Source organism: Cyrtonyx montezumae, unplaced genomic scaffold, assembly GCF_038088225.1.
Source record: "Cyrtonyx montezumae isolate F1298 unplaced genomic scaffold, pur_monq_1.0 scaffold_3, whole genome shotgun sequence".
NCBI classification, from domain to species: domain Eukaryota; kingdom Metazoa; phylum Chordata; class Aves; order Galliformes; family Odontophoridae; genus Cyrtonyx; species Cyrtonyx montezumae.
This window is the reverse complement of record NW_027072034.1, coordinates 56,400,358-56,422,318: the sequence shown is the minus strand read 5'-3', so window position 1 is coordinate 56,422,318 and position 21,961 is coordinate 56,400,358. Positions and strand designations below refer to the sequence as shown.

Genomic DNA, 21,961 nt, shown 5'->3' with positions numbered 1-21,961 from the left:
AGCCTTGTTGGCATTTCCTTATTTTGCCCACAAGTGCTGGAGGTGATCTCTCTCAAGGCCCATGTTGCTAATCTTGTGATCCCTCCCTATCACATCTCTCTATGCCACTCAGCGTTCAGCAGTTCTGTGCATCGCTCCTTTACTGGGCTTCTGGTTGCTTCCTGCCTGCCTGCTTCTTTCTAATTTAAAGTCCTCTTTACAAGGTCAGCTTGGCAAAAATGTGTTTGCTCCACTAGTGTGCATCCTATCTCTCCCAAGCAGTGGCTGATTCTCTGAGTCTCATGGTCGTAGAACCAAAAACCAAATTTTGTGTACTTCAGCCTTGCTAATTATTATTTCTCATGGTTATGTTTTCTGATTTTGTTAGGAATGATTTTCTGCCATCTCTGGATCAGTCTAATAAGACTGTATTGTTGGATTTTTTTTTTCCAAAGCTGTTTATGTTTTTCTGGAGGATATGTCTGTATGTGTGTGTTTCATTTGGTTCTTGCTTGTTGCTATTCATGTTTTGATTTTATTTCTGTAATTTTCGTGCCCTGTTTTCATTAGACATCCTGACTTATCTGTCATTTGTCCTCTCAGTTGGAAATCAGTAGAATGTGATAATTCTGAAGTTTTTATAGTTAATACAAATTAAATGAAATGAACAACAAAAAGATTATATGTGTGTAGTCATATTTCTATACAAAATATGGAAGTCATATTTCTGTAGAACGTATTTTAAGTGAATAATACTATCTTCAACTTAATAAGCAGAACAAGGTCTATTTAAATGCCTCCCTGTTACACTGTTAGGAATGCAAAACCACTGAGGCTCTAGTAAAAATGTTTGTGTTTGTTTTTCTTTCCAGCCTTAAAAAACAGTCAACGTGTTTTGAAAAGGAGGCCTTGTACTGACTGTTTTATACATGCTGTTTCCAAAAAACAGCTCACTTAAAAATCTCGTAGTGTTATGAAAGTTTCCTGTTATTGTCATTCTTCTGAGCCATGGTTGCTTTTACCTTGGATGTATCAGTGTAATATGCCAGTCAGTAGTACAAAAGGCATAATTTATTTCTTGATTTAAAGATACCTCCCAGTGAAACTTCCAGGGAAAAGTTGTAAATTAGGGCTAGAATGATAAAAAGTTAACTAATTATGGGTTTGCTGAGAACACATAATTCTCTGTATGTGTTGATGAACTGTGTGCCTTCTCGCCTCCTGATTGTTTTCTAGGAAGTAGAACGTTTTTTGTAACAGTCACTAGGGCCTACTCCTTTCCTTGGAAGGAAAAAGCTGTCCCTCTCACTTGAGTGCTGGGAATCTGTCCAGTATTGCACTGCAGCCACGGCCGTGCTGCTGGCAGAACAGGGCTGAGAATGCAGGGTGCTCTGTTAAATATTAACAAGTAAGACTGAGAAGGCGAGAAGTTACCGCCTGCTGAAAGTACACTGTACACCACATGGAAATCCTTAAGGCAGGAATTCTGCATGGTTTTATGCTACTGGTTGGTCCTCTTGGTCGTGCCTCTCACCTACTTATTTCCAAGGGTGGCTCTCAGGGATGCTGATCATTGCATATTCATGGTGCAAATATGCTAAAATGGGTTTCTAAACACCTTAGTATTTTTCTCCGCTCTTGAGGAATGTTCTTGAGTGTAGGATAAATGGCAGGTGGTGCCTATCAGCACTCTCCCTATTTGCTTTTCTTTCAGCACTGTTTGGCAGCAGTTTGTATTTGGAAGCCAATGTATTTGGAATTCACTTCCCATTTGATCTTTTCCTGAGAAGCTTATGCTGTGTGTTTCCTTGTGTCTTTTGATTATGCCATAAACATGTCACTCTTCAATTATATTGATCCTGCTGCCTAAGCTGGTACTTTCCATAAGTTGGGAAGCAATTAATGCCAACAACTGCCACTGTTGCATGCCTTCCTTTTTGCAATTAATCATAGTTGTTAAAGAGTCCACAAAAAACATTTTTAAATATTTAATTTTTAAATATTTATTTTTTGGTTTCTTTAGTGCAGATTTTAGGAGGCAAGATTGAAATTTTCAGATTTCTTCATAATTGCTTTTGCATGTGTTCTCGTGGTTTTTCCTAAGTTGAGAAAGAAAGGTTTGCTTTTGAGTCAGTACCAAATATGACCTGTAAAGAGAACTCACGTTCTCTGATCATTTTCAAGTGAGGAACAACAGTCATTAAAAGCAAGCTGCTATATGACATCTAAACTAGAGTGAGTTCTTTGCATTATTGCAGTGACCTTGATGCAGGGCTTAGGCATACATGCAGGCTGCTTCGGTGTGCTTACCCTGTGTCAGTGCTCATCATGTGGGCACTTCAGCCATTCTGTGGTTCTGTGACAGCTGAAAGGTGTGACGTACAGGCTGATGAAGTCAGCGATCAATAAAGAACAACCTTGTCACTGCCAGGAAAGAGTTTAAATCTTCATTATATAAACTCAGGTGTATGATTTCCCTCCTTTCTCCTCCTTTCTAGTATAACGCCGATAAAGCGATAGTAGACAGTGGGACCACTCTCCTCCGTCTGCCCCAGAAAGTCTTCAGTGCTGTTGTGCAAGCAATAGCTCACACATCCCTGGTAAGCTAATGCCATTAACTTTGCTTCAGAGGTTAAATTCATGTTAAATAATCACTTGATCTTTGAAAGGAGTCCCATCTTCTCTGTATGCCTTGTAAGTCATAGGGTCTTTGACTTGAGGGGAGCAGAACCTTTCATGCTATGCTTCTGTTAAGGAATGATGGATGGGTTCAGTGGAAACAGAAAAGGGAAAGGAAGATGAGAGAGCGGGAAGGGAGATGGGAAAAGTGAGGTCTAAATCCAGACAGAAGGTAGGTATATGAAAATGCACCAGAAATAGTTTGGAGACTGAGTATTTTGCTCTAGGCAGAAATACGGACTCAATTCAATACTTCTCAATGCAAGGTATTAAGAGTCCAAAAATTAGTCCTTTAATTCAAAACAATGTTTGTAAAGTAGAAGAGCTTGCTACTGCAAGCAGTTACTTTCCAAATATAAACTTGATTGTTGTATAGAATGGATGCAATTCATCAGGATTATTCATAAAAAAAAGATGCTTTTGAACTTCATTATTTAATAATTTATGTTTTAAAGCATCTTTCTTTAGATGTTTTATAAGTAGGGCAGGGTGTGGATTTCTTCTAGAGTGTAGAGTAACTGAAGCAGCATTTTCTGGTGAACAAAAGCTATTCCTAAGTTTTGGTTGAATACAGTGAACAGGTTGAGAAGGTTAAAGAAGAAAAATAAATCTCAGATATTTTGATGTGAACAAATATAATATTTTTGTCATGGCTTCAGGAAGAGACAGTGGTAGGAAGTGTAAATCACAGGAAATGCAATAAGTGAGCTATTGGCCAGCTGTCCAGCTGGCAACATACTTGCCTGTATGCTGGTAGTTTGAGACTGATAGCTTTCCTGACTGAAAGCATAGAGAGATTTGGCGTGAAGAGTTTATATACTGCCTGTAGTTTTCTGGTATGTGAAATAAACATACAAATTATCTTACAGAGCTCAGTTTACCTGGTTTTTAAGTTCTGCTCTTTGTAAAGTGCTTAAATATTGATGGGAACAATTGCGACTGATGAGGAGGGAGGGAATTGAAAGAAGCATACCCTAGAGCTTGTGTAACATGGGCATGATGGCATCCTCCTGGGGACTGGGTCTTGGCACTCCACACTCTTCCCTGATGTCAGTCAGAAGGACATACAAACAAGGGCCTTCCACACACCAAGTAAGCAGCCGGATCAATAAGATATTAGAGGGAACCCACTCTCTAATTTTGCCTAATGATTTTTGTTCTTCCTATTCAAAAGGCATAAACAAACTCTTACAGGGTTTCTTTTAATCTCAAGGACCTTATTGTTGTATCCCTTTCCCTCCACGCACACTGGAAGTTATTTCCACAGCTCTAAACAAAGGAGATGGTTTACTAAATAAGAAAGTAGTTACAAGATGTAAGGATTAGTTTCTAGAGCTGTCAGAGTTATTTCAACAAAATGGGTACTTCCAGCAGTTGTACTGATGGCATGACAGCTGCTCTTTGTGCTCTGTGCTTCTGGCACAGAAACATAAAACCATCTGCTGTAGTCAGACACCTCTGACCACAGGAACAGCAGGTTAACAAGTTCCTGCTCCTAGCTGCTTGTTACCAGCTTCCCAGCAAGGTGTTATTGCCCCCTCAGGTATATTGGCATAACTGCATGTGTACTGTTCCTTTATTGAGCTCTATTAAAAAAAAAAAAAAAAGCAAGTCTGTAACTTTATGTTCTTTAATGGTGTAGATTGTTTTTTTTAAATGCCCTTATTTTGTCTGAAGTCTTTTAGGGGGCAGATATAGATGCAGTTTGAGATTGGCAAGTCTGAAGGGTGGTGGGATTGGCAGATGAGCAGAGATGAATCACAGGGAAGGAACAGCTACTGCACCTCACGGAGCTGAAGTCAGAACAGCATGTCTCCTCACAGCATCCAAGTTAACGCTAAGCTAGTAAGCTGGAGAAGGGAAAGCTCAAATAAACCTAAAATCTTTTTTTTAATAACCTTTTAGGTATCATAAAGCCAAATACCTCCGGTGCATTTTTTTTGCATACAGAAGTAAGCAAAGGAAATACAATATAATAAGCAGTCTCACTGGGAAATCAAAGTAGGCACTTAAAATAGAGCACTGGATGGATTTGTCTGTCCAGTGTGGGGTGCTGCCTGGGAGCTCTTCTCAGATAACAAGCTCTGTTTTGCAATATAAAAAGGAGAGAGTACTGTGTTTTCAACAGGTCTGACATGGGACTGCTGTAAGAGGTAGAGCATTTCTGTTTCATACCAAGAGCATGCATTGAGAGTTAAGTGTAAAAGCCGTCTGCATCTCTAAGTCTCATGCAGTGTTTGTATGACTGTGTACGCTTGTTGACCCAAGAACAGAGATGAGCCCTTGGAAATATAATAACTCTAATACAATCTTAACAGTTATATCATTGGCAAGTAGGTGAGTGGGTGAGAATGCTTGTCACCTGTAAAATGCCATATAAATAATGCATGAGCTGATATTTGCAACATAATCGATATCATGGATAATTATAAATGAGTGGGTTAGAGAGGCTGGGTTCCATCTTTTGCACCTGTACAAGATAATTTGGCTGTAGAACAGTGTAATAAGAGATGGACTTGTATGTTGCTTCATTAGGGAGTCAGAGCCAGCACAACGCATTGCATGCAAATGATGAAGTTTTCCTCTGATCTGGCAGCACATCAACTTTGTGTGCTTCTGGGAGCAAGAACTTCAGGCAAGATTGTTATCTCAGGTGAAGAAGCTTTGTAAGGGTTTAATTTTCACTTTGTTGGTGTCGTGGCTATATTAAGAAACACCACTAATCAACTTTTATTTCAAAAGCACATCAAGTTATGCTGGTGATGAGTGGTAGAACAGCAAGAGACACTAGCAGACCTTGAGACTCTTGGATGAGGGGATTTTGGCATACTCCTTGGCTTCAAAACCCTAAAGCTGAGTGAAAAACTGTGTGTGAAAAAGAGAAGCAATGCCATTAAATATTCATGTGACTTCGATTTTGCTCTGTGTTTTTAAAAACTATGTATTTCTTTTTGTAGTGTTTGGTCAGAGTAACCCGAAACTATCAAAATGTGTCTAATATGTATGCATTGCTCTTTTTTTTCTGTAGATACAAGAATTCTCTTCTGGCTTCTGGACTGGTTCACAGCTTGCATGCTGGGATAAAACTGAAAGACCCTGGTCCTTATTTCCCAAACTCTCTATTTACATGAGGGATGAAAACTCTAGCAGGTCGTTTCGGATCTCTATCCTACCGCAGGTCTCATTTCCCTTTTATTTATTCAGTGATGCTTTTATTCTTACTATTATAAGGCATATGCTCTTTAAAAATGAGAGCTATTTTTATGGTAATAGAGAATTGGATTATTACACGCAAGGGAATTTTTTAAATGACATTTTTAAAGATCAGATTTTAAGTAGGAAACACGACAAAGAAACTTGCGTATTAGAAGAAACTCCAACACCCAAAGCCTAATACAAAAGTGTAGCCCATGTGGCTGGAAATGAATTTTTCAAATTGTTAGGAAAAATAAGCAAGTTCTGTTTTGTTTTCTTGAGCATTAGCCACGCTGGATATCAATACAGGGTGTCCCTATTCATTTTGATCTAATAACTTTGGGAAAATGAAATTGATCTGTTTTTTGTGGTATTCTTAATTGGAGCACTTCTCCTGAAAATGATACTGTTGGCGAGGAGCCCATGTGATCTCTTCACCAGTTCATATAACTTGGATGGTCTATCTTTTATTTATATTCCATCCTAGCTTTTAGGATAAAAAAATGTTGTGCCACTTTTATTTCTGCACTCTGTTTTTTTTTTACCCCAATACAGACTGCAATATAGGCCAGTATCTTCTAGCATTACTAATACAATCTTTCACCTCAGGGAATGGTCAGGAGCATAGAAGAGATTGAATTTTTAAGTATACTTTAACTGGAAATATAGTAAAGCCTCACAATAAGCTTTTTTTTTATTGATCATGTAGTATATCAATCTTTCATCTTCCCCAAGGAGAAAAGAGGTAAAATGTGGCTTGAATTTATGAGTTTAGAACTTTGAGTTGGCACTGAATACTCTCTGGATTGATTTTATCCTGATATCCTTGTTTTAAATAGTATTTTTTTCTATTTGAATACATGTTCCAAATTCTTTCTTACATATCCTCCCTCTGTGGAACTTACAGTAAGTGGCTTTTGTGAACTTGTGGGTTCCCTGCACATAGTGAATGATTGTGTTCAAATTTAAGCTTTGACTCCCAAGAGCTTTTACCTGCATGTAAGCTTTGATCAGATTTAAATGTAGAGAAATCTGTTTGCTGCTGTCCACTCTTGATTTCCAGTGGAGTTTGAGTGTTTGATTTTAAAAATCTGAAAAAAGTCCTCTGCGTACTCTGTGGTGTTGATTCTTATATTTATTCTGTCTTTCTTTTTTTGTTTCTTATTTTAATAGCTTTACATTCAACCCATCCTTGGAATAGGAGAGAACTTGCAGTGCTACCGATTTGGGATCTCTTCCTCCACAAATGCCTTGGTTATTGGTGCTACGGTCATGGAAGGCTTCTACGTGATCTTTGACAGAGCTCAAAGAAGAGTGGGCTTTGCAGTGAGTCCATGTGCAGGTAAGAACAGTACTTTGTGCAGGACTGGTGAGTGAGGAAACGCTTGCTACTCAGAAATATACCTTTGTCCTTTACATAAAGGGGAAAGGTATGAATGTGTGGTTAACAGTAAAGTGTGTCTTTTAGCAATCCCAAAGTATTCAGATTTCAGGGAGAGGAAAAAGGAAGGTCTTTTGTTGTTAAGTAAACCAGCATTGATTTTGGATACCTTAGCTGCATTCTTCCAAATGAGAGAAGGATCTTCTTACTGAGACACCCATCTGTGTATGCAGCTTCCTCAACACTGATCATTCCGTTTTTTAATGCAGCTTAATTTGTACTGTTCAGTCTATTTCAATTTGCAGATAAATTGATTCTTAACTGTTTTCTGCAATGGGCAGTCAAGTGCCTTACTCATGTTTTTCTCTAAATACAGATTGTGCCTTTACAGCCTTTGAGAAACACTCAGACCTAAAATGAAAATGGTACTGAAATTAAGACTTGTGATGTTTGTGTTGATTCTAAGCACATTGTTTGCTCAGTGTAAGTTGAAAGCCATTAAAATTTTCATTAGCTGCTGAGTAAATGCGAAGAAAAGAACTGATCATTTTGGGCAGACTTTGCAGTGCTGGTCAACTTTCTTGTTGATTTGTGTTTTGCTTTGTTTTTTAATCTTATCTTACCAAAGGTTGCTAAAAACAATTACAGTTTTGGTGTTTCCTCCCATTGCTGATCAGACATTGCTCTGGCACCATGTGAATGTACAAGTGAGGGAGAAGAAAAGGCTGTGCACACATAATGCAAGTGTCTGTCCCAAATACAAGTGGTATATGCCTTGAAATACATAGCATCTGAGATTTGCATGAGAAAAGGAGTATTGATGGACATTGCTTCTTTAATCCCCGTTATTTATGTTAGAGATGTAGGGGCAGTAAGTACTTGAGTGCTTAGTGCAACCAGGTAATTGAGGAAAAAAAAGAGACGAGCTGAGTGTATGGGAACTGTTGAATCCTGGCCTGAACCACTGCTGGATCAGCTGAGGTGAGCACTGAGTCAGCCGCAGGAGCACAGGTGAAGGCAATGCACTGTGTGACCGGAAGGGGTGCAGTCTGGCTCCACCTCTCCCAGACCCCATTTCAGGGCTGACCACCACTGGGGAAGGGTCTACTGTTGGAGATCCCTCCCCTGTGGAGTTATTGGTGAGCCTTGACTGTCTGCAAAAGGTGAGCCTTTATTTACTGGTTGTCTGTTTACCACTTAGATAAGCCAAGCAAAATATATCATCTACCTCATTATTTTCTGTGGGTGCTTTTATTTTGGGTTATTCACCCTACAGCTGAGTTGTAGATTCAAAGTGTCCTAAAAGCTTTTAAAATTTATTTATTTTAATCACTGTATTTCAAAGTGGTTGTCTTTGAGTTTGCAAACTAAAAAAAATCTGGATATTTGATACAGGCTGCTTAGTGAAGACCTCTATAAGATACCCTACAGTGATGAAAGGCACGTTTTGAATGCGTCTGGAAGGAGAGTGTAACTACACAAGTATTGCTGGACAGGTTTTTCTGCACATTTTTCCTCTATTTTCATCCTAACTGCAATTTATCAAGGCCAGACGTGCCTCGGTTTCTGCCATGCTGCAGTCCTTAATGGAAAGGGAAAAGGGCATTTTGACACAGCATTCTGACCAACATCAATTGGCAGGGTGAGACAGCTGGTGCTCACAAGGATTGCTTTCACAGCACATCTATGTGTTGTGAAAGAATCTGGGAACCATAGGAACACTTTCACACTAATATTGTTACATTGAAGCATGGAGTTTGGCCACTGCACTTGATTCTGCTCATCCCTCTGGAGTAGAAAAGCTGAGTTTTCTGACTAGAAATGAACAAAATCTGAATCTGTATGAGCTTGGACACGTGATGATCCCCAGCTGGCATTGGAATGTATTTAATTCTTGTTTCTTTGCCCATGTTCCATGCGTATGTCTAACCTAGCATCATGGAAACTGGATGCTTCTTGAGGAATCAGATGATGCAAACCACTGAGACAAGATATATTGATTTGTTGGACTTTATTCATGGGGGGAAGATAATATTTTGCTGGATGTGCTAGTTACTCTGAATTCACTTCTTCACAGCTTGTGGTTTCCATATTTAACACTACTTTCATCAGAAAACCACAACTATGAGTGGTTAGCAGTCAGTGCAGTGTGAGAGATTAAGCTGCCTAACTGGCTTCCTGTGGAGGCCAGCCGTGTCCTCCATAGCAACTACATTAATGTAATTTATTTGGAGTGTTTTAGTCTGTTTGAGGCATATATTAAATTGAATTACCGATGGCATAAGCCCTCAGAAGTAGAGAAATAGGAAAGACTGGTGTTGCTGTGCTTCTTTATAATGATCTGTGCTTTCTTGTTTACAGTAGTGTATTAACACAACTTAAACCCATGTTTTTTGTAAGATATTAAACAGATATATGCAGAATAAGAAAACGGGTAACAAAAACAAAGGCTAAAGCCCTTAACTTCACTGAGCTCCATGTTTCTGCTGGCTGGAATGGCTAGAGATGAGAAATGATTTATCCCACAGTCCTCCTTGCCATTTTCATTTTCCAGGATGTACCAAGAACCAAAGAGTGAGGAGAGTTTAGTCAAAAAGCAGCAGGAAGCTAATCCATTGTGATAGGAGAAGAAATACTCATTTTCCTCAATTAGGTGAAATCCTTTAAGGCTTATTCTGCCTGTTACAAATTTCAAATTGTTTCAAGTTGTTTGTTGTTATGTTCAAAGATAAGTAGTATATACAAGATGACTAGGAAAGGGTTTGGATCAAGTCCCGTCTTGAGGCTGAATGTTCACATCACTTAGTGATGCAACCTAATGATACCTCAGCACTGAGTGCAATTACACCCCTTGTTATTTTGTAATAAGTGAGAAAATCATAGGAGCAAGCCTTGGGTGTTTCAAGGGCAGAACTGCACCAAGCACCAGAGTCATAAATTACTACTGTACTAAGCTGTGATGAGATAGAATGCATTCTCACCACTTCTTCATTCACTAAATTTGGGAGAATGGTGAACAGAATAGCTAACAGAGCTTCAAGTGAAAAGAACCATGGTTACATGGGGGACCGAGCATCAGAAACCTCATGAGGTTCAATGAACAGAACAGTGGAGTTGTGTGTCTTCAGCAAAAAAATGTCTTGTGTGGATACAGACTGAGAAGAGACTGGCTGAAGAGCTGTTCACTGGAAAAAACTGGGGATTATGGTGGACATAGAGGTGAATACAAGCAAAACCACGTAACAAAGGGCAACGTCCACCAGTTACATTCTGAGACATTCACTATGAACATTAAGAAACCTTCCTCACCAGGAGGAGAGTACAGCAGGTCCTCTAGAGAACTCTCAGTCCTCAGAGTTTTCCAAGACTTGGATGGACAGAGCTGCAGCTGACTTGATCTATTGATGGTGACAGTCCTACTCTGAGTAGGAGTCTGTGCTAGGTGACCTCCAAAGGTCCCTTCCAGGCAGCACTTCACAGTTCTGTGATACCTTTGGTCTCACTCAGGTTCCTTCCTTTCTAGAAAATCGAAGACAGAGTCTTAGACCTTCACAACTTTGAGTTCTATGCAGACATTATAAAATCAAATTTTTCCAGGCATTACGTATTTGTCCTGTAATCATAATACTGTAGGAAATCCCATTTGTTCAAGGTCAGAAAGTGATTGTAAGTGGCTATTATTAGGTATTCTAACAAAAAAAAGCCAAAGTATCCCAATTCAGCTAACATACAATAGGTTGTGTGACCTGTTATTTTATTTTAAGGACCTATTTGAACAATTTAGGCAAACTTCTCCCTTCTCATTTCCTTGCAATTTCTCTCAGAGTGGAAGAGGGTAAAGGAAAAGTTTTCTTTTTGGAAGGAAAAAAGTAGTCTTTGCTGCTATCAAACATTCTCAGAGTGTAATTTCAAACGTCAGCCACTACAGCAATAACTTCGTATTGCTTTTTTTTTATAAGGAGTAGTTACTGTATTCGAACCAAATCGTAAGTAATTAGAGACTCTTTATTTTCAGAGCTATCTCTAAGAAGGAAAATTGTGCTGCTTTTTTTTTTTTCCATTTTTTCACTTCTTCAAAATGCTGAATTCCTAAATAATAATCCTTATGCCTTGCATTTCACATTAATGTGATATGTGGTTTAGTTTGGTTTTGCTGCAGGGCTTCACAGAGACATACAAAATGGGGGGGGTGGAGAAGAACAGTAAGGTACGTATGAGAAATAATTGTGTGGCAGGCTAAGTACAGCACATGGACTCTGAACAAAGCAGATTTTGCATGCATTCTAGGTAGTCTTCTGCCATTCTGTCCTCACCTGTGCAGCTCCCATACCGGATCTGTGCAACACCAGTGTCTTGGCAAAGAAGTGTTGATTATACAGGGTGCAGCAGCTGCTTTATTTTGGTCTGCTGAGTTGAGAGAGTATATGTTTGGTTATTACTGGGGTCAGAAAGTTTGTGAATGCAGCCTCAGGTTTCGTGCAGCTCTCTCTAATAGTGTTCTGCCATTGAAGAAGTCTTCCCACATCTGTAGCCTGTCTCTAGGGACGAGATTGTGAGCCAGCAGGACTGCTCCCCTCATTTAGCACCCCGTCATAAGTTGAATTAATTCTAGTGAGGATTGAACCTTTAAATAATAAGAGATCATTGGAGGCCAGGAACTGAATACTAAGTCTCCCATCTTCCTTCCCAAGGATGTTTTATGCCAGTCTCTTCAAGTGTGCTTTCATGAGACTTGTCAAAGCTAAGTGTAAAGGAGAGAGAATGTTTACAGTAGGCAGGGCCACTTAAAATCTGTTAAGTGTGTGTCTGTATGTAAAATAAACAAGGTATGAGGCAAGAACCTTAAAACTGAGGTCTTTACAAGAAATACATAAATGTGTCTTAGAGTATCCCACTAGAAAAGTGAATGATAGCCATTTGGAAAGTGTGTTAAAATGCAGAGAGCACTAAGTGCAGGCTCCTAGTCGCCCCAAGCAAGCTGGAAGGTGAGTCCTTCCCCAGCTACATGCCTGCAGGTACAAAATGCCCAGAATATTTTGTTGCCCCAGGCAACTCCTTTGCTCTGCCTTTGCAACGCATACAGCCCTGTCCACAGCTCAGGGGAGCTTTGCTGGCTTGCCGTGGTTACTGTGACAACCATGGGCAGCATAACCCTTTCCAGCAAATACTGGTCTAACAAGTACCAGCTTGTGGTGGTAATGAAACAAATCAGGAAGAGTGTGATGTGCCAAGATGGATGGTTGCTCAAAAACAGCTGCTGAGTCGCTCCTTCATGATACTTGCTTTAGCTTCGTCATGTCCATTTTTGATCTGCTTGTTAGCTTTTCCCTCTTAGCTCAACACATCACTTCTGAACTTCTCACTTGGCACTGACTGTCCCTTCTACCCTTCCCTTTTCTGGGGAGCTGTTCCCGAGCTCTCCTGCTTTATCTCCCCTTCCTTCTTAATTTTCATCTCAGTGTACCACTCCCAAGGCCGTTGGTGCTGCTTTCTGCCTAGAATTTGGTTCTTTAAAGTATCTGCAAAGCTAATAAGCCTGCATGCAACTGCCTAAAACCTTGAGAGGCAGCTAATACAGAAGATGTAAGAATCCTCTCAGGTGGTTTTACCCTTGTTGCAAATGCCAGAAACAACAAAATCTCACCAGGCCATCAACAGTGCACTGATGCTGTAGGTTTTTTAAGCCTCATTAAAATGGCATTTCTGAAAGTTTAGTTCAGAAGGAGAATGTGATCCAGTGGCTGGGGCTTTTAAGTTGGCTGTGGGGCACCTGAGTTAAATTTCTGCTTTCTTATTGACAGTCTGTGTAGATATGGGAGTATTATGGTCTCCATCTGCCTCAGATTCTCACTTTCTAAACGTGGAATACCTCAACAATCTTATTGTAATAAGAAAAATGTTTAAAAATGAGTAAGCTGAGCTAGATGATGATGGAGGGAGACGGTTTTATAGGTGTTCAGGCTAGATCTTGTTACTTGCTTTTAAATGGTGACTTATAGACTTAATTTTTCCCTTTTTGTAATTCTCAGAGGTTGATGGCTCTTCAGTGTCTGAGATTGAAGGCCCTTTCACAACCACAGATGTTGCAAGCAACTGTGTTTCTAGCATTACTTTCCATGAGCCAGTGTTGTGGATTGCCTCCTATGCTCTCATGAGTCTGTGTGGAATTATCCTCCTTGTACTGATCATCCTGCTGCTCATTCCACCGCGGTGTCAGCGTCGCTACACTGACAATGACGTGGTCAACGATGAGTCGTCCTTGGTGCGACATCGATGGAAATGAGAAACTTGATGGTGAAACCTGGGACTTCAACTGAATGAAGGACAAAGTACTTTGCCAAGGAGAAGAAGCCAATGCCTCAGTCCTTTCTACATCCATTACAAATTGCTGTGGAAAGCCCTCCAAATAACTCTGCATCATAACTTTTTAAGCTTTATTTTCTAACTCTGATTCTGAACCAAAGCACTGTTAGCCACCTCTGAAGTGCTACGGTACTGGATTTGCTACTACAGTACAATGAGCCTTTATGCTCCCAGTTGTATCTCTTTTTTGTTGTTGTTGTTTTTTAAGAAAAAAAAAAACCTACACCATGACGTTCTTCCAGTAGCTGAACAAAATTCTCCATCCTTCTTTCATAACAAGAAAGGAATTATCAGAATTTTCTAACTGATCAAACCCTGACTGTAGAAAAAAATAACCTTTGTTACTAATCACATTAAATGAATACTGCATTGTGTTTACATCAGTTCATTCTGAAGCTGTGCTTATGGTGTGGGGAAAAGAAAAAGGTCGGCCACATGCAGCAGTTAAAGCAGGTGAGGTCAAGAAGAAATGATGGTTTGGGTTTTTGTTTGTCAAGATATCTGCTGCCACTTGAGGGGTCACCATTCCCAAGTGTCATTGCAAACTAGTTTGAGGAGGTAAAAACTAGGAAACAAACTTGTTCAGCCTTAGTGTAAGACAAGACTACCTCTCTTAATTCTCAAGGATGCTACCACTGGTAAGCATGTGACTTGGATCTGGTCTTAAAACACAAAATGTCCCATGCAGCCAAGTGTAACTCCTGCACTTCTTAGTAGTTGATGTTAGATAAATTAATACTTAACAACCTTCCACTTTGGTGCATGAAAATGCTTTTCAGTTTTCCCCCTACTGGGGGGTTTTGTGTGGTAATTTTGTGGGTTTGTTTGTTTTTCAATTCAGGATGACTGGTATTTAGAAAAGGCTGGATTGCATATGTATAGATACTATAAACCTAAGCTCCATGTTCTGTTGCGTCTTTTCTTATTTCTAGTGGGTGTGTACTGAAAAGGAAACAAGAAAATGAAAAAGACAACCTGTTTTTGCTGAGCTCAGCAATGTAGAAGTTCAAGAGAAAAGTCATTCTTCACAGACAGACTGTGAAGTGAAAATCTCAATGCTGGCTTGTTTTTGAACATGAGCAGCAGTTGGGGGGTTGAGTTCAGCTTCATTGGTGTGACAGGCAAATGAAAAATTTCTGTACTGACTGTCTGAACACAAACGTGCAGTAAGACCGAAAACAATAGTGGGAGAGATCAAGAAGGAATGCATTTGACCAGGCCTACACTGCGCAAGCCTAGATTTTAATGCTGAGGTCAGAACACAGTATTTTCTTTGCTGATAGAACAATTTTTCATGTCTTTAAGTCAGCGAGCATTGTACCTCCATTGCTTTTCTAGAGCATTTGCATAGTGAGTTCAGAAGATAAACAATGCAGGGTCGAACAGTCCAGTGATAACAAGTCATCTCTTGGAAAAATAACAGGAAAAACAAATCCTTTGCATTTCAATAGCAGGGCAGTTTACAAATCTGTGAGTAACAGGGAAGTGGTAAAAAAGGAGCTTAGCTCAAAATCTCACAATCCATCACCTAGAAATTTTTCTGCCTGTAATCTCTTCCTGCAGCTTTCTGATTCACACTGCCTTTGCTTCTGACTCTGCATGGAATAAGTGAATATTTATTTTGTTTTATTTTTTTCTGGGATGGTGTTTTTACAGAGGTGCGCTTCTGAAAATAAAGCACCGCTGTTTTTTATAATGTGTATATCACTTCATAACTTAGAAGTGCCTGTGGTTCTCTTTTTAATTCCTGCATTTCCAAACTGCTTGACTGCAGAGGGTAAAATGATTCATGTTTTGATCTAGTGTCTGAAAATGATTTATCTTAGAATTAAGAGTTGGAAGTGGGAGGGAGTTCTGAGTTTGCCACATTCCTGCTCTGCCTTTTAAGGGGAGAAAAACAATTGCAAGGAACGTAAGAAATACAGAGTTCAGGTGTTTTCTGCCTAATATGCCTTCCGTATGCATCTTCCTTCATGTCTTTTAACTTCTTACTTCATGCCTTTTCAATCAGGATTTTCAGTACGCTTTATAACAAAATGTTGTTCCTTTGGGTTTTCTTTACAGCTTCATTCCCAGTTCTGTGATTCAGTTCCATGTGGTCCTCCTGGGTTTGGTTTGATGCATAACAAACCTTTTCAACGTTGCATTCCTTCATGTATTGTATAGTAATATAAGTAATGCTTCTATCACCTGTTTCAAATAGAAACATGTTGTACATGTTTGGATTGATTTAATAGTAAACAAGGAGCCCTTTTTCAGTTCAGAAAGCACCAACAGTTGTATGCTCTCATAATATATTAACTTCTTCTGTTTCCTTCTCCCCTCCTATCTCCTCACTGTGAGGAGTTCTAGGAAGGAATTGAATGGGAAGGTTCCTGGCATGCTTCTGATGACAGGCTAGAGTTGCTCTGAGTTGTTCACAGAGTCTTTTTAGCATAGAAGATTTTACATAAAAGCCTTTCAGTTTTACCCTTTCTTTTTGAATGTCATTGGTCAAGACATTTTAATAGAAATACTTAAAATTATGTGAGCAATAATCAAGTAGGACAAATTAAATAGTAATGTATTCTTGAGTTTTCTTTGAGTCTTCCTTTGCCACTTAAATTTAGTTTATAGTAAAATGCTGTTAGTAACATCTGCTAGCGGCTGAAAATTCATCTCAGCTTGTAAATTGATACTTACATTGGCAGATATTCAGGTGAGTATTGCTTTGTTGCTCTGGCAACAAGAAGAGCAATAGAAAACCTTGAGGGTTGATTTTTAGCCCACAGCACATTAAGGAAAATAATGCTCTTGAGCATTTTTCCATGGAAGATGAAATACAGAGATAGACTACAATGTTTCATAGGTTCATAAGGTTGGAAAGGACCTACAAGATCATCTAGTCCAACCATCCTCCTATCACTATCCCTACCCAACTACTAAATCAAATCCCTTAGCACCTCATCTAAACGCTTCTTGAACAGCGCTAGGGATGGTGCCTCAACCACCTCCCTAGGCAGGCCATTCCAGTGCCTGACCACTCTTTCAGAGAAAAAATGTTTCCTCAGGTCTAATCTAAATCTTCCCCGGCACAACTTGTGGCCATTCCCTCTCGTCCTGTCATTATTTATCAGGGAGAAGAGGCCCACCCCCTCCTCACCACAACCCCCCTTCAGGAAGTGGTAGAGTGCAGTAAGGTCTCCTCTGAGCCTCCTCTTCTCCAGATTAAACAATCCCAGCTCCCTCAGCCGCTCCTCATAAGACTTGTGCTCCAGACCCCTCACCAGTTTTGTTGCCCTTCTCTGAACACGCTCCAGGGCCTCAATGTCCTTCTTGTAGTGAGGGGCCCAAAACTGAACACAGTACTCGAGGTGCGGCCGTACCAGAGCTGAGTACAGGGGGATGATCACCTCCCTGCTCCTGCTGGCTACACTATTTCTAATACAGGCCAGGATGTCGTTGGCCTTCTTGGCCACCTGGGCACACTGCCGGCTCATGTTGAGCCGAGCATCAACCAACACCCCCAGGTCCTTTTCCTCTCTACATTCTTCAAGCCATTCTGCCCCAAGCCTATAGCATTGCATGGGGTTATTGTGGCCAAAGTGCAGGACCCGGCACTTGGTCTTATTGAACCTCATCCCATTGAGCTCAGCCCAGCTATTCAGCCTATCCAAATCCCTCTGAAGGGCCTCCCTACCCTCAGGCAGTTTGACACATCCTCCAACTTGGTGTCATTTGCAAACTTGCTGAGGGTACACTCAATCCCCTCGTCTAGATCGTTAATAAAGATAATAAAAAAGATGGGCCCCAAAACTGACCCTTGGGGGACACCACTCGTAACAGGACGCCAGCTGGACTTAACTCCATTAACCACTAAGTTCCAAGTACGTCTTACCAGTTAGCGCTTCCTCCAGTGTTTTTCTTTAATGGAGAGTGCTGTGAGGTATTTTATGCTCCTGTTAACTAATTTCAGAAATCAGATTAAATCATACCTGAAGGGAAAAAAAAAAAAGGAAAAAAGCAACCACCAAAGCCAAAAAGCAGAGCTTTGGGTAAAGATTGTGCTGGGATATCTTCTCTATTTATTATGGAAGACAGGGTACTCTAAATCACAGTGCTCTAAATCATTCCTTGTATACATATCAATATTTGTTGCAGAACCAGCATTCTCCTAATGTGAATGTAATATCATGTGCCATGAAAATGTCAGAAAGCCATGTTTTATTGGATGCAGCCTTTTAGATAATTGATGCTATCAGTTCAGTCATTAGGGGTTTGAAGATGCGTGATTTGAGTACAAGTAGTTAAACCTGAGTTCAGGCATGGGAATACATTAGTTATATCCCACTGCCTTTGCAGGTTTTAGAAATTTTATCATCGGCTTTTTGGATCAATTTAAGAGCTGAAGAAAACATAGGACTAATTTTTATAAGCTTTTTTATTTAATTTTATTTCAGATTCGGTAAAAGGAGCTAGATGCAGGGGATTGTTCTGTTTTACGGATTTCTAAGTTAGACCAACTTAAATACAACATATCGAGGCAGGGTTCCGTTCCAGTTCTCAGCTTTGGTGTTCTGCAAGTTAATGTGTGGCAATCACAGTACCGCTGGCTTTGGTATCTCTTGTTAACAGATCAGTTTCTTAACACTTAACTCTTCATTAGCTGAAATCAAAAGATTCTGCCCAGTTTCTTGCTGCGTATTGAATTTGTTTCACTGAAGGATTAGTCACCTGTATACTAACCTTTTACAGTAGTCTCTTAACGTAGCACTTTTTAAAAGACAGAGTAGTTTTTAAGTTGTCCAATAATCTAGAATGCCTGATATGTTGAAATGTTCTTTTGGTTCCGTAGGGGTTTCTGAACAGCTATATTGCCACATTCTGCCCTCTAACATGAGCAACATATACGTGACAGTAGTAGTTCCTCATCATGAAGTAAACTGATACTCCTGAGGTGAAAGGATATAAAGGAAAGATAAATCAGTAGGCTCTCCGTTATTCCATTAACTTCATTAAAATTTTTCAGAGCATAACTGATTGATCTATTTAGAAAAGGTTTGTACAGTTTACCAAGACATTAGTTGCCATCAGACTTGTCTCTGGTCACATTGTTCATTTCTGGGTGGTGATGTTCCTGCTGCTGTTCAGAGAAAGGAAAACAGATGGCAATGGGATATGAGCACTCTTCTGAGGCGGTCAGATCTTCTGGCTTCTGGAATCTAGCCAAACTTGAGGCCAGACTTGTGAATAATCTTGAGTCCTGCTAATTTCTTCTCAGGAACATTCCCTGAAATAAAACTCTTGCCTTCAGACAGATCCCTGAATGGGTTGAACCCATACTGTAGAAGCTACTGTTAAGACTTGCACCGACAGAGAAGCTAAGGTGAACTGAGGCTTGCTGGTTGTGAAATAAGGACATGCTAAATCATAGAGTCTTCTGCCAGACTTCCAGATCAAGGCTGAGGTTCCTTGGTAGAGCAGAATAGGAAAGCAACTGCAGTTGCTGAAAAGCTGCTGTAAATGCAACCACACCAGCTAATCATCTGTTGTTTTATTGTAAGAGAACATTTGTTTGAATATTTTGGAAAGTGTACTCTGTGGTGCCTGTTGCTGCTGCTGGAAATTACCCACTCATATATGAACAAGGGGCACAGTCCTCTTTAAGAAAGATCATTGGCCTGCTACTCAGTGGTCCCCTCTCCATGTAACAAAGCACATAGCAGTTATTTCTCACCCGTTTGTAAGTAACAAACAGATTATTTTAAAACACGATGACATCAGTCACTGTACAGTCTGTTTGCTTTTTTCATTCTCTTCACTACATGTAGGTTTAGTGGCCAGATAGTTTTTGAAACATTGGAAATTTTAGATTAACTTGTAAAATACATATGCAGACTTTATTAAGCAAGACAGAATGTAAAACATAGAAGGGAATTCTCAGCATTTAAGCAAAAATGTTTAGTAACACTGGGTGTTCTTTTGTGTCTTAAACTGAGGATAATCACTTCAAATCAGTGCATTTGAGTTCACAGAATCACAGAACTGTAGGGGTTGGAAGGGACCTCCAGAGACCATGGAGTCCAACCCCCTGCCAAAGCAGCTCCCTAGCCCAGGTTGCACAGGTAGGCGTCCGGGCGGGTCTGGAACGTCTCCAGAGAAGGAGATTCCACCACCTCTCTGGCACTGCCATGCCAGTGCTCTGTTTTAAGTTCTGTAAGTTCACTGAGTGTGAATCTTCTGATTTTTCTGAAAGTCTTCTGACTCCCTCATTCACTTCCCCAGATGAAGTTCCAAAACACTGAAGACCCCCATATCCAAAATTCAGCCTACTAACAAAAGATACTATTTTCTTGGTCACCATATACAGACCTGTTTTAAAGCAGTTGGTGAGGCTTCAGAAGTTAAACTGAGTTGTAAATAGTTGCATTAAGGTGGTGAGCCTGGAAGGAGAGAATCTGAGCCAGAACTCCACCCTGAACTTGGCAGTATGCAAAGAACCCTCTTGAACATTTGAGTACAGCTCTTGGACTCTTTCACTTCTCACTTGTACAAAATGAAGCACTATCCTTCCTCACTGGTTTTTACTTTTTGGCCCCAGATTGCTTGGAGAGCACTTGGTTATCACTCCCCTCCCCTCCTGGACTTATTTCCCAACATACAGAACCGAGATCTGTAGCTCAAGGAATACCACGTAACCCATGGCACACCTCCAGGTAATATGCCCTGGAAACTGCTGACGTGTATGTGTATTTTTCCTTGTTCTCTGACCTTATGAAAGAGAGGAGGGGAGGGAGGACCTCAAGAAGCTGTGAGAGTCAGTGCCATTCCTTAAGCAGGTGGTGGCCCCTCGTGGAAGGCCTGCATGGTTTTGTACTGCCACCAACTATAGCTGATCTCTTACTGACTTTTGGATCTTCTTTCTGAATAAGAAACTTCTACTTTTTCAAGCTGAGCAGCTCAGCTTGATATTACAGGAATGTGTAGTTAGGTGAAATACTTGAATAAACCACGTTGTTTGTAACCATTACATTTTTCTTCAGAGAGTACCTTCCTTCACAGTCATGTCAAACCTAGCAAGGGTACGTTTATCCTGTGTTGTTAGAGGCTTATCATGTAACTAACTGAATGTTCAAATGGCTGTATTTGCAACGTAGGCGTCCCCTGGAAAATCCGGGGGAAAATAAAACAGGTTCAAGTGAATTGTACTGAAATGACAAATGGCAATTTCTTGAAAGCACCAAGGCATGGATTACTGCAGTATGTCCTGGAAAAACTGCTTCGCTGGCCAATACTCTGTGTGTGTATAAAACTATGCAAGGTTGAGCTTAAATGGGATTTATCCATATCAGTTCCCATTTTTTATTAGAAAAAAATAAACAGAGATGCAGAAATCCTTGAAGGCGGTAATGCTACATCAGCTGTTATTTGGTGGTTCCTCAGGAAGCATGGAAAGGTCTTCACCTTCAAGGAAATGATTCCACGTAGAAGAGGCTATTCTTCACCTCATCAACAGATGAAATGAAAAATGGACCTAATGGAAAACATGATCAAGGCTTTGAAAAAAGGAGCACAGTCTTTTATTACTATTATTATTATTATTATTATTATTATTATTATTATTATTATTATATTTAAGGTCGCTTTTCAGGTTCTGTTAGGATATCTATCCCAATTACTGCAAAGCCTCATTGCTGGATTTTCGAATAGTCGGTATTAGGCACCATCAGGTCTTGCCATTTCCAGATAAACACTATGTGAAAATCAAACTGTCCACTGCTTAAAATAAATGATTAATTATTTCAACCCATTCGGTGTGTCTTTTTAAATCCTGTTAAGATGAACTTCAAAGCCAATAAATCGTATCCATCTGAATTCTTCGAGTATTTTGAGACATCCAATTCTAACCTCTGGCTTCTGCTCTAACAAGAACGCAGAGCCGCTTCGGAACTCGCCTGAAACGTGCAGGGAGGGGAGGAAGTAGGCACGTGTAGCTCCTAGGTGATTATTCCGGCTCACATTCAAATACCTTGAGATGGTACTCGATCCAAATTTTCATCAGTACATTTCCGGAGTGGACAAAAGTCAGGCACGGGAAACAGTTAACTAAAAAAGATGAGGCTTCTGGTCACCTGCAATGGACTGATATAATACGTTGGGCAGCTGCCCTGAACTATAAAACAAGAACGTATAGGAACTGAACGTCCCCGTCGCTCAGATGGCAGTGCCGCTTCCTTGCCGTGCGGAGTGAGGAGCAGCGGAGTTCCCGTGCTCTGTGTTCTCTATCCCAGGAGGTGGCGAACGCGTTTTGTTTTTCACATTTTGTTTTGCGAGCCCTTCCCGGGCATGTGAAGTCTTCTGAGCGCCCTCTGCGCTTAAGCCTAA

General features: G+C 40.2%; 1 protein-coding gene and 1 long non-coding RNA gene across 2 annotated transcripts in view; both read left to right on the top strand.

Annotated features, from left to right (window-relative positions):
- The window catches only part of BACE2 (beta-secretase 2), a 49,339-nt gene extending 35,560 nt beyond the window's left edge, over window positions 1–13,779 (top strand). The window contains exons 6-9 of the mRNA XM_065741669.1: window positions 2,478–2,579; window positions 5,687–5,836; window positions 7,027–7,195; window positions 13,264–13,779. Coding sequence (XP_065597741.1) covers window positions 2,478–2,579; window positions 5,687–5,836; window positions 7,027–7,195; window positions 13,264–13,517 — 675 coding nt within the window. The 3' untranslated portion in view covers window positions 13,518–13,779. The remainder of the gene's footprint in view (window positions 1–2,477; window positions 2,580–5,686; window positions 5,837–7,026; window positions 7,196–13,263) is intronic.
- Window positions 13,780–14,427: 648 nt separating this feature from the next.
- On the top strand, window positions 14,428–17,576 carry LOC136053300 (uncharacterized). The gene is made up of 2 exons (XR_010622622.1): window positions 14,428–16,445; window positions 17,465–17,576. It is a non-coding gene; the product is annotated as an uncharacterized LOC136053300 (long non-coding RNA).
- The last annotated feature ends 4,385 nt before the right edge of the window (window positions 17,577–21,961 follow it).